This window comes from Hesperophylax consimilis, chromosome 10, assembly GCF_061612785.1.
Source record: "Hesperophylax consimilis isolate HC1 chromosome 10, BYU_Hcon_1.0, whole genome shotgun sequence".
NCBI classification, from domain to species: Eukaryota; Metazoa; Arthropoda; class Insecta; order Trichoptera; family Limnephilidae; genus Hesperophylax; species Hesperophylax consimilis.
Genome location: NC_142845.1, coordinates 11,385,579 through 11,403,469, shown reverse-complemented (window position 1 = coordinate 11,403,469; position 17,891 = coordinate 11,385,579). Strand labels below are relative to the sequence as shown.

The 17,891-nt window shown below is 32.3% G+C and overlaps 1 protein-coding gene across 4 annotated transcripts in view; it reads left to right on the top strand.

Annotated features, from left to right (window-relative positions):
- The window catches only part of LOC149420286 (scoloptoxin SSD14-like), a 101,853-nt gene that overhangs the window by 33,867 nt on the left and 50,095 nt on the right, over positions 1 to 17,891 (top strand). For all 4 annotated transcript variants that reach the window (XM_089636578.1, XM_089636579.1, XM_089636577.1 and 1 more), the window contains one exon: positions 16,246 to 16,494. In XM_089636578.1, coding sequence (XP_089492704.1) covers positions 16,246 to 16,494 — 249 coding nt within the window. The remainder of the gene's footprint in view (positions 1 to 16,245; positions 16,495 to 17,891) is intronic.

The following is a 17,891-nucleotide window of genomic DNA, read 5'->3' as shown; positions in this document are numbered from 1 at the left end:
ACTTCGTTCATTTGTAATTCACTGGACGAATGAAATCTAACTTCTACTAAGTAACAAAATCCCAATAACTAAGAAATTTAGTGCCAATCAGAAGTCAGGAAATTAAATTACTCCGCCGAAATAATGTATTTTGATATTTTAATTTTGATCTATTTTTGGGGAAAATTGATAGAAAAATAGGTCGACAATATTTTTTAATAATATGAAATTTGAAACTTTTCCATGTTGTCGAATTTTATTTTCAAAAAACACAATTCTTCCGAAATATTCGTCGGGAAATTTTCACAAAAACATTTATCTTTTTGATATTATGTGAAGTTTGAAAATTTCAATTTTGGGATAGTTTTATTTTTTGCAGGAAAATGGGTGGAGGATTTGTTTAAAAGTTTTTGAAACGGAGAAACTCCACACTTCTTAACTTTTCTTGTTGACATCTTGTTTTTTCATCGGGATGCTGTTTGAAAATTTCAACACGCCTTCGTTCTGTTATATTGTTCTATTTTAATAAATAAAGCCGGTAGTTAGTGATCTTCCATGCTTAACCACACACCCTGCCCTGCCCATTGACATCAGTCGGTTTAGCTCGTACTTTGTGTGCTAAACAATGTTTTCTTAAATGCTCCATCCTGTCTTCATAGGATCTTCCTCTAAAAATTTGTAACATGAATAAAACCGATGTGAATAAAAAAAATGTGTATGTTACTACAACAAAATTTTCATATTCATAAATAAATCCGTTCCTCCAGTCTCTTTCTTAAGGCCCCGCTATCAGAATTTCTTTGGAAATGTGACATACTTCCCTTAAACACTTTTAAGTTCTTTAAGCACTTTAAAATAATTCCTTTTTTAAATGATTTCTACACATTATTTGCCGAGTTGAAAAAGTTATTTTGTAAAATATATTTCTATCCCTCGATGAAAAAAATAGCAAATACGAAAATTATAAAAAATACATTATGGAGTTTAACATGTGATAGGTAGCTATGAAAAAAATTAGAGTATTTCTTTAATTGCTATGAAATTTTTTGTCGATGATTTTCACCTCAATTTTTAATAAGCCGTGCTTTGTTAAATATGTTCGCTTACCCCTTAATTAATTATAATCTTTTTGTATTAACCCGCTCCTTCTAACATTCTTATTTAAATATATCTCTTTTTAATATATTTAAACCATCTTCTTCTTCTTTTTAACGCTTACTACGGAGCCTTAAGCCCCCGCATACCCAACTTCTACAGATTTATAAGAAGTTTCTCGTTTAACTCTTTAAGTTTTTGAGTCCAAAAAAAAAGTATTTTTGAAGATAATATCTATAGATTTGTTATGCCAAAACGTTAATTACATGAAATTCCCTCCTTAGAAAAAAATCGCAAAGTAAGCTCCGAAATTATTAAAAACACGTTTAGTTCTGTTATTTAATATGTTATAGGCATGAAAAAAACAGTGTATATTTAAATACAACTAAAGCATTTGTCGAGAGAGTTTTGCTCTATTTCAAACGAGTCGTGTTTATTAAATATTTTCACCATTTTCGCTTAATTATTATCGTTTTTAATATTAGCGCTCTCCCTCTAATATTTGTATTTACATATATCTCCCTTTCAAGCTCTTAATCTCACCCCAACTCTCCTGTAAAAAAAACAGTGCAATATTTTTTTTTACCAATTCATCTAAGCAAGCACTTATTTTATCTTTGTTTCCCGACAATTTAGTCTGCAACATATGTAGTTCCCCGGTATTACACCTACACAGTATAAATTTGAAGTTTATCATAAAAAATATTACAACAGACAACAGAAACAATCCCCTTTTTTTAAATATTTATTAAAGATCAAATTATATTTCGTCGTCACACTTATAATTTATACTTTTTTTATTTAATTTTACAACATTATTGCGGCAGTCAAAATGTTGCATAAAATTGTGCAATACCAATTTATTCATAAACCATCCGTGGAAGCTAAATAAAACAAAAACAATAAACAAAACCATGTGAGACAGAAGTTAGAAACTTTAAACATAAAATAAATATCATAAACATTATTAGACGTTTCTACTAAGAACGCAATAGAATGGAAAAACAGACGTCAGCTCTTAATAAAGTGACTGCTTTTCATTATTTATTTTATTATTATTTCTGATGCAACATTTCAGCTTATCAAACAAGAATGAGCAATACTTTCCGATAGTGAATTGTTTTGACTAAGCATTTATTTTCAGTACGTATGAACTTTGCGAAATTATTTTGTTGTTCTTTTATATCGTGAATCGCAATGACCGCAATTCTAGCAAATGCCAAATTACTCACATTCTTTCACATTTGATTGACATTGTTGTATTTTAAATAAAGCAGATTAGTCGTTACAACAAATGTATTTGAAAAAGTATTACATTATTGAATCAGCTAGGTGTTGCTGCTATCTTGGAGATAAAATGTATACTTTCTTTGATATTATACTATATATATATGTACCACCCAGCCAGGGTAACTCCTGTTACGGTGCGTCCGGTGGTTCCATGATAAATCAACACATCGACAATTCAACACACCTTTAAAAAGTGATATAAAGTCTATAAAGAACACAATTTTAAACTTTTTTCCACTTGTTTTTATTTGACCGTGACCGGTTTCAGCCTGTTAGGGCCATCTTCAGACTGGTACAATTTTGTCTTAAACTAGGGTTTATATACATAGGCAAATTACATTGAGGGGAGGGGTTAACATAGTAGGTTGGTTTGAATTATGAGGGGTTTTTCGTGAAATATGATATTTCCCAAATAAGTATTGTTATTAAAATCAAATGAATTTATCTGTAGAACTATGATAATTATGCCTATTAGGACTATCAATTTAAGGATTTACCCAACATAAAGTTATCGGTAATCTATTGTGTGGTTAGGAAAAAATATTTTAATGGATTTTATATAATTCAAATACATATTTATGATAGGTGACACACTGATTATAATGGATATAGCAACGGAGATTTAGCAACTGATTCTAATTTTGTGTTCATAACATTATTGGAGTTTACTTTTTAGTTAGGCGGGTTATCTCTAATGACTCTAGCCTATCTAATTTATGACCTTTGTCGCAGGTATGTAAAAATTTTACATCTCTATCCTTGTCAAACGAGTGTTTATTCTCAAGTAAGTGTGCCGCAACATTCGACATTTCGCCTTTGTCATTTACCCAGCTTGAAAAATGTTCTTTATGCGGGTTTTGAATGATCTACCTGTTTGGCCTATATAGTAAGACGGGCAATTGGCACAGTTGATTTGGTAAACTCCTGAGTTTTCCATTGTATCCCTTTTATCTTTATTATTTATTAGGATTTTACCTAATGAATTTACATTATAGAATGCTGTTTTACAATTGTCTTTATTGGTTATCCTAGATATTTTTTTGGATATATCACCAATATACCTACGGTATTTTAACCCATTGTTTTTTTGTGACATCATTTTCATTGTTGATTGTAAGACCTTGTGATATGATTTCCAGTGTGAGTTTTTTATTATTTTTCTTTAATAAACTATCAATAAGTTCACTACTATATCCATTATTATTTGCTATGGTTTTAATAACATTGAGTTCATTATTATAATTTATACAATTCAGGGGTATATGTAAGAGTCTGTGAATGAGTGAGTTAAATACTGATAACTTGTGAGAAATGTGGTGTCTAGATGTGTTATGTATAATGTTGTCGCTGTATGTTGGTTTTCTGTAAATTGTGAATTCTAATTTTTTATTAATTATTTCAATACCTATGTCTAAAAACTTAATTTTATTTCACCCCATTTCCATTGTAAATTGGATGGCTTTGTTGATTTTATTAATTTCTTTTAGAAAACTATCTAATTGTCTGTGAGTTACCGTCCAGATAATTAAAATGTCATCTACGTATCTACGATAGAAGGTAACATTTTTAAAAGATTTTAATTTTTCTATCTGTTCTTCCATGTGGAAAAAAGTTTAAAATTGTGTTCTTTATAGATATTTATAATGGAATTCCACCACGAAATAACAGTTTCAAATATTAAAAAAAAATGATATAAAGTCATTAGAAACGATTGGTTCTTCTTGACTCTTCTTGACTCTTCTTGACTCTTCTTCGCTCTACCTGCCTATTCTTGGTTCATTTATTTATTTATTTATTGGACAGTTGGTATAGCGCCGCTTTTGTGAGATATCACCTCAGGGGCGCTTTACAGTTGATGCAGGTATTACAAAAATATAAATATTACAAAAATAAACTGAATTTAAGTTAAGTAAAATGAAGTACAGAAACAGGTGAAACGAAGATAGAAGATGGAGACTCTGCAGCAAGAATCCCAGGTGGTGAGGAAACTGGTCCAGCTGCTGCAGCGAAAGAGTCCACCGCGTCCACCAACAGTGCCAGCACGAGGTCCGTCATCCGTCCAGGTGTGTGTCTGCTGCTAATAAAGCGCTGACACCTCAGATAGATAAGAGACCCTGGCAACACTGCTGTGACGTTCGGCGAGTCCATCATTCATCTCCATGTAATCCTGTTCCTGGTGATTGTTGAAGTGGTGCATTCTGCCCGCAATAAAAAGCGACGGGATAATAAATTACCCTGGGCTTAGCAAAACACTTGCCTTCAGAGTTTCCGAGAATTCGGTTGAAAACATCTGGGGTGCATTTACCGATCGGCGTTCGTTTCGAATATCGAATATTTTTTAACAAAATTTCAGAATATTCACTTTTAAAACACTGCACTCAAATCACATATTATAAAGTTCTAAAAACTGGTTGTTAAGTTCTTAAGTTCATCTTGACTCTTCTTGGCTCTTCAGTTAATTAAATAAAATATCTCTCTTGTTTACCTAGGTACTAACTACATGACTATGAATGATCCGATTTTCCTATTCAAACTGGCCACAGTAAAACAGAATACGGAGCACAAGGTCAATGGGAAGGTTGTTTGCGTAATGTTGAGTGTTTAATGTGTGATAAAACGTGGTAATCTTTTAGGAACTGAGTGTGGTCATCATTCTACGTGATAGAAACGAGATTATATATGGTTTCGTTAAATACTTTTGACTGTGGTTTAACCAAAAAAATATCTTTATATACCTACCTCAAAGGTCAAAATCGTCAAACGGTGATCGTAACTATTTTCAACTAACAAACTAACAACGTCATTTCAAATATTCATTTAACTGTCCAAAAAATAAAAAGTGTCATGTTGGCTGTTTCACATTTTTCGATCGTTCAAAAATATGACAACAGCGTTCTTAAATTTGGCTCACACACACGAAATGTGTATCATCAACAAAGATGTGCTCTATTTCAAATAAATCCATTTCAAATGGAAATGCAAAATGGGCATTTTGCATTTTAAATGCTTTTCTAAAAACCATTTTGCATTTTAAATGCTTTTCTAAAAACCATTTTGCATTTTGCATTTTAAATGCTTTTCTCAATGCATTTTCTATTTTAAATGCTTTTTTGCAACATTCTTCCTACTATCTCCACTCATCTTTTTTTCATAAGCCCCAAATATCAGTCGGTCCTCAACCTCGCTATGAGAGATAATTTTAATTTGTCAAGTTGCTCCCTAGTAGTAATGGTAGGAGCCCTGGCAATTGAGTGATACCATTACAAAAAATACTGATTCAAATACTGAACATGGAGCCATGACGCTGTAATATTAAATTGTTGATTTCTATGTTTTTACGTTGGCAACATTAGTCCCGCGCAAATTTTTTGTGGTTTCATAATCTGTAGTCGTGGTATTTTTGGATTTACCATCATGTAATATGTTTGTTCTACATTGATTACCATTATTAAATGACAAAATTGTTTAAAAATTCTATAATTATTTTAATTGTTTGACCTGAGAAACCATTTTGCATTTTCAATGCATTTTGAAAATAGGTATTTTGTATTTTGCATTTGAAATGCTTTTCTAAAAACCATTTTGCATTTTGCATTTTCAAATGAAAAAGTTTTGACCCATTTCCATTTTGCATTTCAAATGGTTTTGGGTAACCATTTTGCACATCTCTGAGCATAACGTTACATTATAACTTAACAAAATAACAGTTCAACACACCTTTAAAAAGTGATGTAAAGTCATTAAAATGGATAAAAAAAACCTAACATTTAAATTACCTATTTTACCTAGTTTTTAATTCATCACTTTTCATGACTTTATTTCATTTTTTTAAAGTGAGTTGTTATTTTGACGAGTTGCCCGATAGACGGTCAACGAAAAACTTAAATTATAATTCAGACTTCCTCCATACTTACATCAAGAGAAAAACAAAGTATGTGAATGATTGAACTGAACTGATTATATGTCAGTTCAGTTAGGAGCTTTAAATTAATCATATGTTATAACTTGGAACATATAACTTATAACATATAACTATTTAAAGCTAGTAACTGAACTGATTATATGTCAGTTCAGTTAGGAGCTTTAAATTAATCATATGTTTTAACTTTGAACATATAACTTGAGTTATAACTTATAACATATAACTCATTAAAGCTATTAACTAAGCTGATAAAATGTCAGTTCAGTTAGGAGCTTTAAAGTAATCATAATGTTATAACTTAGAACATATAACTTGAATTATAACTTATAACATATAACTCATTAAAGCTAGTAACTGAACTGATAATATGTCAGTTCAGTTAGGAGCTTTAAATCAATCGTATCTTTTAACTTGGAACATATAACTTGAGTTATAACTTATAACATTTAACACTTTAAAGCTAGTATATGAACTGATAATATGTCAGTTCAGTTAGGAGCTTAAAATTAATCATATGTTTTAACTTGGAACATATAACTTGAGTTATAACTTATAACATATAACTCGTTAAAGCTAGTAACTAAACTGATAATATGTCAGTTCAATTGGAAGCTTTAAATTAATCGTGTGTTTTAACTTGGAACACATAACTTGAGTTATGTTATAACATATAACTCACTAAAGCTAGTAACTGAACTGACAGTATCAGTTCAGTTCATGCATTTTTTAAAGAATTACTTTAGTTGAAATGATCAATTAACCTCAAACTTATAGCTTGGTCCATGAAATCTATTTGTAATTAAGATGTACGAGTATGTATGGATGGCCACTTTAGACAGAGCTAATGGATAGACCAAAAATGAAGTTAAAAAAAACAACGGGCAATGGAAGGTCCATGAACTCGCTGGTACTCATTTATATTCGTCTTCCGCGTTAAAATTAGCCCAAGCGCTGTATCTCTTATTTTTTACTTTTATTATTTTCCTCGAAGATATCTCGGTTGAAAATTCTGATGAAAAAAAGGGTTTCGAAGAAAATATTTGTTCTTCTTATCATAAATTAACCTACACAATTAATTAGTAACATTTTTGTGCGTTGGTAAGTAATTAGATAAGCAACATAAAATTTTATAAATACTCGTACTTTTAATAACATGTGCTTAGCGACCTAAATTATAACCTTGAATCAAACTTATTAATTTATAATATTAATCGCGACCTTCAATAAAATAACTTTATTGACTTTTTTACACTAAATTTGTCCTCCTTATTATTGTCTCATTGTACACAATTCGTCAAACTCTCATAAAACACTTGTGAATTAATAATATAAAGATTTGATAGCCCGTTGCCAAGCAAAACTAACAAATTTAACGTCTTGCTCCAATTCTTTCTGACTTAAAATACAAAGAGAATAAATTGAGTTACACGTATAATAAATATGTATTGTATATCCAAATAGATAGTTCAAGATAAAACTCACGTGGGTTTTTTTACCCGAGACTTGAAAAAAAACAACCGTTAAAAAAGAAAGTTTTATTTTTGTTTTACAATTATTATACAAAGTTTTACTTACGGTGACTTGGATGGTACCTACCGAGATTTAGTTCATGTATTTAACTGTTGTAAATTATTACAATGTAATTAAAAATCATATAAATTAGTGTGTATGCGCGTGTGCGCGAGTGGCACCAAATTTAGAATGCATTGTCATCGATAACGAGTATATCTGCTGAAAAGTGGGTTAATTTCCACTTCTAAGATTGCATTTCATTCATTTATTCATACGATCAAGAAAACAAAATCGGAATTCAAATAGATGTATTTAAATTCTTCTTGTCATGTCCAAGGGTACTTTGCTATTGTTTTGCGTTTGGACGAATCTATAGAGATTTTAGTTGCGGCTAAACTAGTTCGTCTAAATATTAATTGGAGGATTGGAACACAAGAATATTTGAAAAATGAACAATGGTTCTATCAGTATTATTGGTAATGTCTAAGTATTAACTTATGTAGGGGAAGTAAGTACTTGGAGGAAATATGAAAGTATGTGTAAAATTTGAATTCGGAACAGTCTCCGAAGGAAAAACGTCTTCCAAATAAAAAGTCACTCTCGTGTGCGTACCTCCATGGCAACTCCACATACCGTAATGATTTTTTATCACCGCAACTGTTGCAAACAGAGTGTCTGGGCAATATGTCTCGTCTTGGGGGGCTCTTATAGATATTATTTATCTGAAAGACTCTTAAAAAATATATATTTCGTGAAATAATTCTTGAATAGTTGTACCTATATTGATACATATTTATGATACTTAGATATAATTAATATTTTTTTATTCATGAAGACCTATTACAAATCGTGTAGTTGGTCATCAAGTATGTTTTTCATTTAAACAATATAAAAATTGAAAATACATATTATTATAATAATTAAACATTGATAATATTATATGAATCAAAGATTAATGATATAATATTATTATAATAAAAGTTTAATGGTACAATTATAAAAATAATCAAAGATTAATGCTACAATTATTATGATAATAAAATAAATTATGATGGAATTATTATTATTATAATCAAAGATTAATGATAAAATTATTATAATAATCAATGATAGAATTATTTAATCATTAATCAAAGATTAGTGATAAAATTATTTTAATAATCAAATGTTTATGATAAAATTATTATAATAATCAAAGCACAGTGATGCAATTATTAAAATAACCAAAGATTAATGATACAATTATTATTATTATCAAAGATTAATGATACAATTATTATAATAATTATGAAGGTAAAAATTAAAGTTAACTTTTTTTCAGTATTTATTTTTTTTAAAAGACAACTCAGGCATATTGCATCTAGTAATTTAAATAATTGAATAGTTAACTAACTAACTAATTTTAGTATTTGAATATAAAGAGTAAAATAAATAAATACAAAAATAAAGTTTGGTAAAAATATTATAGTACCTAAATAATTTACAGTTAATTACAAATGGTTATCGCTTCATGTCTGACTATGACAGAATAATTTATATTCATTGCTACGTGGGGAATATTTAAACGAAATCAAAGCAAACTTGCTTGGAATAAAAATGAAAATATTTTTCCAGAAATAGATTCAAGGGCTAGACGAACAATTCAGTTAGTTTCTATCTTAAAGTCTTGTTTACTGAAAGAAAAACTGAATTATTTTTAGTGGGCTTATTATGAACCAAGTTCTAGATTTATAAAGCACTCATCAGACTATTATAGACAAAGTTCTTTAAGTTTTTAGCCCTCGCGAAGAACATCGAAACAGTATTTTTTTATAAATACGAATTTTAACCTCATTCCAGCAATATAATGTGTGGCAGACTTAGGACGGGTTGTTCACAGAATTTGAAGAGAAATCATGGAATTTAAAAAAATTAATATTTAAGTTCTGCTGTTATTTATTTCTTTGTAAGAAACAAACAGCTTTTACATAATATACAATGATAGATATAAATATAAAAGTTAACTGAAGTCAAGCCACAGAAGTTTCTTATGCTTAAGTTCATTGGAAATTAAGTTTTAATATCTTAAAATTATTTTGGTGTTAAAGGAAGGGGAGAGGAAGAGAAAAATAAGAAGAGGATAGGAGATGCTTCCGATACATTCCATACTCTCATATTAATAATCGATCGTACGCATTACTTCATACCGATATGTCTTATTACCAAAAATGTCAAAACTGTAATTTTTTTATTATATTGTGCACTTATACGAGGAATTGGGGATTTTTTTCTAATGTTTGTTCTACACGGGGGTAGATAAAATAAATCAGATTGTCGGGTTGATCTAGACGGAATATGAAGATTTATTAAATTGGTAAGTTCTTGTGAGTCCAGACCATTATCTTATATAAGATTTGATCAAACAATTATCAAACAGTTATTCAAGTACTGTGAAACACAGTTTAGTTCAAGTAACAAGTTCTGCTGCTAAAATTATCATCACGAGTGGCAGCTGTTTCGCCTTCTGAAATCATTATCAAACTGCCAAAAAAAAACTTACCGACCTTCGGGATACAGAGTAGACCTGCATCAGGTGTGGGCGCAAATCCTATTCAGAAAAGCTTTGTAAATGTTTTTACGCCAGAGCTCAACCGAACGATGTCTGTTCAAGTCTTTTTCATGATAGTTTCAAATTATTAAAGCAATAATGTATTCAACGGTTAACATATTACTTCGAGAATCAATCTGGTTCGTTCCAGTCGTTATCTTGAACATTAATTAGATGAACATGGTAAAACTACGTGCAACGTCGTTCATTACATTGTAGTTAATTAATCTAGTTTATTAGCAAACAAGAGCTACCTACCTACGATTCAATTAGTTGAGATTTAAGAGTTTGTTGACAAGTATTGAAAATTGACAGTCTGTCGATTCTCAATTCAATATTGGATTGAATCATCGATAAAAAATATTTGTTTGTATGCATTGATCTAATTTAATCTATGTTTGTATGCCTTTCTTGAAAGTATTGATTGTTTATACGTAAAAAAAACTAACTAACTAACTAACCATCACGCCGTTTCTCCGCAGGGGTAGGCAGAGAGGACGGACCGCCAAACAACTCGGTCTTGGCACACACTCCTTGCCTCATTCACATTCATACATCGTCTCATACATACTCTTCTATTGTTCTGACTCTTGACATAGCCCGACTCAAGTATCTGATTCACTTGGTCGTGCCATGTCTTCCTCGGGCGTCCCCGACTTCTGCTACCATTCACATTTGCATCGTATATTCTCCTTACACTCCTTTCTTCGCTCATTCGCTCTACATGCCCAAACCATCTAAGCGTCCCTTTCTTGATCTTACTAATTACGCTTACATCGGCCTTGCACTCTTTGCGGATCTCCACATTCCTCACACGATCATACATGGTTTTACCACACATACGCCTCAGGGACCTCATTTCAACAGCATTCAATCTACTTTCATCCTTTCTTTGCCAGTTCCATGCCTCACTTCCATACATCAGGGTAGGTACCAGCACTCCATTGTGGACTGCTAACTTCGCTTCTTTGGACAATTTTTTGTTAGCGCCAACTGCGTTCAGTCCTCCATTAATGGAGTTACCTGCATTTACTCTTCTTTCAATATCTCTGTCAGCCTTCCCATCTCTCGTAAACATGCTTCCTAAATACACAAACTCATCCACCTGCTCCAAGTATTCCTCATTCACAGCTATATTGCACACTGTTTTCGTACTCTCTCTTTCAAACACCATTACTTTAGACTTACTTACATTCATCACTAACTCATTCTTCATTCAAACTTCGTTTATCCTAGACACGAGAGACTGCAGATCATCCATGCTATTAGCAATCAGCACCGCATCATCAGCACTTTCAAATTACTCAAATTCGCTCCCAATCCCACCTCTTTAAATTCTTGCATACAATTATCCATGTATAGATTGAATAACCATGGTGACATTACGCAGCCTTGTTTAACACCTTTTGTGATATCAAACCACCCCGTAAAATCACCGTTCACCCTAACACATGCAATGCTTCCCTCTTACAGAGACGCAATTGCTTGAGTTAGATTCGTATTCACTCCATACTTGGACAACACCTTCCATAGCTTTTTCCTGTCGACTCGGTCGTATGCTTTTTGTAGATCTACAAACGCACAGAAAAGTTTCTGTTTTTTTTAAAGAAACTTCTCGGTGAGCATACGCAATGAGAAGATCTGGTCCATGCACCCCCTTCCACTCATAAAAGCACCTTGCACATCCCATAGTTTATCCTTTGTTTCCTTTCTTACCCTTTCAATCAAAATTCTACCATACAGCTTGCCAACTGAACTTAGCAGGCTAATAGCTAATAACTGAACTTAGCAGGCTAAAAAAAACTATGTATTCATATACATATTGAGTGTGTACGGGCGCAAACAAATAATTCGTCTTAGTATTTTAAAGCATATCTTGTCAAAGCGTATTTCAATAAAATTAACGCCATATATGAACGCGTAGATTATAACTTACCTTACGTTTACCCAAAACTCTCAAACAGGGAGCTCGTCACGAATTTGGCACAGCTTTTTCTTTTTGAAATTTATATGTCAACGAAACTATTTCAGTTCGCAACACTGTTTTCAACATATGAGCTAGGTAGCGTTGACAAATCCATGTTTATATCTTTACATTTCATTTTGATGAGTTTCGTCCGTTGAACAGTCCAATTTTATATCTTATATTTGTTATTGAGACTGTTATTTTATTTAAGTATTTAATAGTAAGGCAGTAACTTCACAGCGGTTTCACGCAAACCACAAACATGTTCCGGCTGTAATAATAATGCCAGTAAGATTATTTACAATGCTAAAACACATCTCAAGAACGGATACTTTGACACAACACTCCCTAGGACTCCTTCTAACTCCTTCTTTAGCCAACGTTTCGGACAGCATTGCAGTGTCCATCATCAGGGCAGATGTGTTATTTTATGGACACTGCAATGCTGTCCGAAACGTTGGCTAAAGAAGGAGTTAGCGAAACACGGCATAACACCCCAAAAAGAAATAACAAAAATACTTTAGGCCGTGAAAATCTTAAATCATATTTGGATTTCATAATTATCTGCAGGTGTTTGTCAATAGATCTTAGAGAAAGGGTACATAATATATATGCATTTAGATAAGAAAGGTATCCACTCCCATTAAGATTACATTTAAAATGTTCCTAACAGATCAATTAATAATGTTAGGATGATTTGTTTAGCGCCTTTTTAGCGTTAAAATTAGCTTTATTAACTATAAGAGTTTTCACTATTTATCGAAATGTATACATTTCTGCACAAAAGCGAATACAAAGTTTAATTTTTCTTATATAATTTTATAGTATAAGCTCCTAACTTTCCAGGCATATTACTTAGGTCTTAGGTAGGTACCGTACTTGAGTGAAAAATATTATGGCTAAAAATATATATATATATATTATATTCGTATCGTAATCAACAAACGCGGATTCCGAATATATGCGTTTTATATATAATTCCACGAGGAATTGATAAATCACCAATTAAAAGCGATTAAAACGTAAAACACTCAAATACCCTATGATTGGTCGGCTTCTGACAGCACCTCACAGGTTGGCGGGCCGCGTGCAGAATGCGGACAAAATATGAAATAATAACTTTAAATTATTTAATAAATGTAATGTTTGGTGGAAATCTTGCAAAATATTTAAATTGGGTTTTTCGTTTCATACCTACCGAGTGAAATTGACTCTTGACCGACAAAACCGAGGTACGTATGACGTCACTTGTACCCCGTCAGATATCGCTTGTTTTGGCGGTTTTTGAAAATTATTCAAACAATGAAATCTAAAATAATAAATACTAGTATTTAAGTTAGAAGATGAATATTTATAATTGTTTTTTTAAATACTGGAACTGCTAATTCTATCAAAACAACGTTAAAACTATTAATCTGAAAAAACTTTTATTGATTTATTTGTGGATGGAATACCAAATAACAAATTCAAATTTTTTGTCTCAAACATACTCCGCCTTCTACAATGTAGGTCAAGTGATTTAAAAAAAAAGTAAATGATTACAATCTTGATAACGACTTTCTACAATAATTACAAAATATGATTAGATAGTATGTGTTTTAGCCATGTGCTCCTACATAATTGTTTCAGTATTGCTATAGTATTTTTTTAACATTAACTCCACGTATGAGGCCCTGGAGTAAACATTTTCCCTCGGGGCTCATGTCTTCTTTGGGGAGGCTGTGTGAAGGATATTTGGAGGACCGAAAAGAGGGAGGAAGGAGAAGCCGGCCAATCATTCCACAGCCAGGCTGTTGAATAAAAGAACGAGTCGTAAAAGCGACCCGTTCTCTTGTGACAATTTTCAACTCTGTATTCGTTTGGCGTGTTCGACTGTGCAATGGTGCCGAAAGTATCCCACTGTATTCTCACCTGACATCTGTTCTCCAGAGATTGCAATCCTTTTGTTTGTTTACGAATCTATTAATCGAACTGTTCGTTTTTGCACAGAGTCAAGGGTTTTTTTGGATATTTTGGCTCTCCAGATCAGAGGTGGCTGCTAGCAGGGGCAAAAATGGACAGGCAAATCAGGCGGGCGCCAGGGTCCTCGAATCGCTAGGGGACCTTGAGCTTGATAGATAACTAGTTAAAGAAAAATCAAAAGTTAAAATACAAAATATATCATTCATAAAGCCAAAAGAAAAACTGTAACAGTTGTTTCAACATTTAGGGAAATTGGCTGTGAAGTAAAAATATCTACATCAGTGATTAAATGAATGATAGATAGTTAGTTCTACATGGCTTTTAAATTATCAAAATTTTCAACGATGTAAAAAAGAAAAAAGAGTTTTACGACACACTGTAATTTGTCTTCATTGTTTTGAATCAACCAAAAAAAGTAAAGGCTTTTTAACGTTATCTTCAATATCTCGGGGTGATAAAAACGACAGGCTCATCAAATAGTTCAATGTCAGAATGTTGCTTAACCTAACTTTTGTTAGTTATGTAACATTCATCACTAATCGTTTAACTTGCCCTTGAAGATTAAAAAAAATGACCTTGCTCACAAGGTTCAAAATTATTCACTGCATATATTTCTTGATTTGCCTTTTCCTGTCGAATGATCAACAGCAACAGATGTTTTGATATTAGAATCAGCGCCCTGACAAGAAAGGAAATCCTGAACTGAAAATTATACCATTTCTTAAGGGGCAAATCATAACTTTTTTCAACAGGAAATACGAGGAATTAGTAGGAAGACTCCTTGCACCATATCGATATATTGTGTTAATATTATACTAAGTCATTCACAAAAGTTTATCTCGTATTGCAGACAGCAGAGCTGACAGCAGCTGACTTAATTCTCGTTTAGCAATAACAAGTTTTTCTATATGAGGAAGTACTGAAAACTAGCATGATATTCCAAAAACACGTGCTTATAAAATTTAACACCTATACTGGTACATACATGCAAAAATAATATTATTTGTCTCCTACAACAAAATCTTTTCAAAACATCCTAAATCCAAAATTAAAAATATTTGGGCAGAGTCACAATGTTTTTGTTTTCCGTAGCCGATGGAAAACGAATCATTGTGGCACCGGCTGCATATTTCCTTTGTTGTGTTCAACAGGAGGCAGTACTGCCTCGAAACACGCACGGGTTTGTGTCGCTTATGGTGGAAACACATTATTAAAACCCGACGCGACCCGATGAAACGCGATGCGTGTTGAGTCGAATCAAATGTATTGTTTTCTTATGACCAGAATCACACTATGAACACCCGACATGGCGTCGCGTCGGATGTTCATAGTGTGATTCTGGTCATAAGAAAACAATACATTTGATTCGACTCAACACGCATCGCGTTTCATCGGGTCGCGTCGGGTTTTAATAATGTGTTTCCACCTTAATTCTCTTTCGAAACTCGTGTTCAATTGAAGGCGCGCGTCTTTCAATCGAGCACGCATGGTAATTATAAATCGGAGGATGCGCGCCTTGAATTGAACACGAGTTTAGAAAGGGAATTAGTGCGACAAACTCGTGCGTGTTTTAAGAAAGTACTGCTTCCTATAAACACGGAAAAGGAAATAGGCGCCCCAGCTCAATGTTTTGAAAATATTTTATCGCACTGGACCTGACATTACCTAACTAAACTGACATGGAATACCTAGTTGCTAAAATCAGATATTTTCATACCGTTTTACAAATCCCTTAAAACAAACAAAATGTACTATGAAGTAAATTCCATTTTCTCGTAATTCCCTTTCTCACAAATCCATTTTCTAATAAATCTATTAACTTATAAATCCATGTTCTCATTAATCAATTTTCTCAGTAATCCACTTTCTCGTAAATCCATTTTCTCAAAATGTCATTATCTGACAAGTCCATTTTAAAAATTTTTTTTTCAGGCCACACTTCCGCAAGGCCTACGTGTTCCTCATAGTGGGTATCCTGCTCATCTGCGTTGGTCTCGCCGCATATTACATCGTCAACAACGTGAACAAGTCCAACGCGAGCAGCAGAGATGGCGAAGGGAAGGCCGGAGCCCTCGTGCCCCCGGACACGGAGGAGAGGCTGCCTCCCTCCCCCTCACATTTTCACGTGTTCAAGAGAGCGGCGGTTTGCACTGATGGACCACCCTGTTCGGTGATAGGCAGGTAAGATAAGAATAACAAACAAATTCTATATCAATGCTTTAACCTCTAGTGTGCCAAAAAATCTACTTTGGATTTGCTAGGAGCTCAACGCACTTGCCTCGATTTTATGGTATTTTGAACCTTAAAAATTCTCCTAGCATACTAATATACATTTTATTCGCTTGGCAAGGATATAATGTATCATAATATCATTATTGTTTGTCGTTTCGTCATGGCAGGTAGATAGTGCCATATACTCACGAGAAATCCCCATATGATTTTTTATTGTGAAGAACGCTTTTTAGCTGGAAAATTTAATAAAACTCATCGATTTTTCGATTACATTATATTTTTTATAACGTTAGAGAATAAAAACCATCTGAATATAAGTACCAAGCTATCCTGGAAAACTACATAAGATAGGTAAATTTTTTTCGCACAACACATAAAATAAACATATTATAAACACATTATTTGGTAAGACGGTACACTTTAAAAAAACATAATTTGGGAATTCAATGTACCATCTATCACAGAATTGTATAATATGAGAATTGCCTTACCTATATCAAATTTATAAAGAATATTTTATACATAAAATTCATCCCTCAGATAGCATAAGCAATAGATTCAAAACTAATGGCTTAATAGCCATCCATATGCTTAGAACGACACGGCTCAGCACCACTATTCGTATTTAGGTGTGAGATGGTTCAATATATTGTTGTCCAAAAATAAAATTAGTGTTACCGAAACTTTGAATTATGAACAATTCAAAAAGTTAATTATTCGCTAAAATTGGATAGTGATATATTTTACCCTTAATTTTCTTACGTTTACTTAATCTGTAAAAAGATATATTATTTTAATTGTTTTTAAAAAACTATTCTTCTCATTTGTGTACCTATGTTAATATTATGTTTGTATTTATTTCGTTTTAGTTTTTACTTATTGTTTAAAAAAATCATTAGATCATTATTTTACTCTAAAGGTATACTCCCCCTATAAACACGAGCTCCTGGAGCTCAACTTGTAAAGTAGTGGAATAATATCGAAAAAAATATATATAAGTCTGCATATTGTTATCATTTGTAGTGTTAAATAATTCACTTGTAATATTTTTTTGTTTAAAATTTAAATTTTGCTAAAAACAAGTGAGTTATTAAGAAAATAGTGTCAGCCACTACGATTATGTACGGACAGCGATTGGCATTTTGTCCCTGGCATTCCAAGGGTTAAAACCTACCCATAATGAATATTTTTCTGCGTTCATACAACAAAACCAATTGCTGATAATATATTACCATTTTTCTCATTTCTCCATCCATGCAAAAACTGGAGGGCACATTGAACATTATTTTAATTCATATCATACAGTACATATAGTAGGTACCTACCTACCTTATTATACTTACACT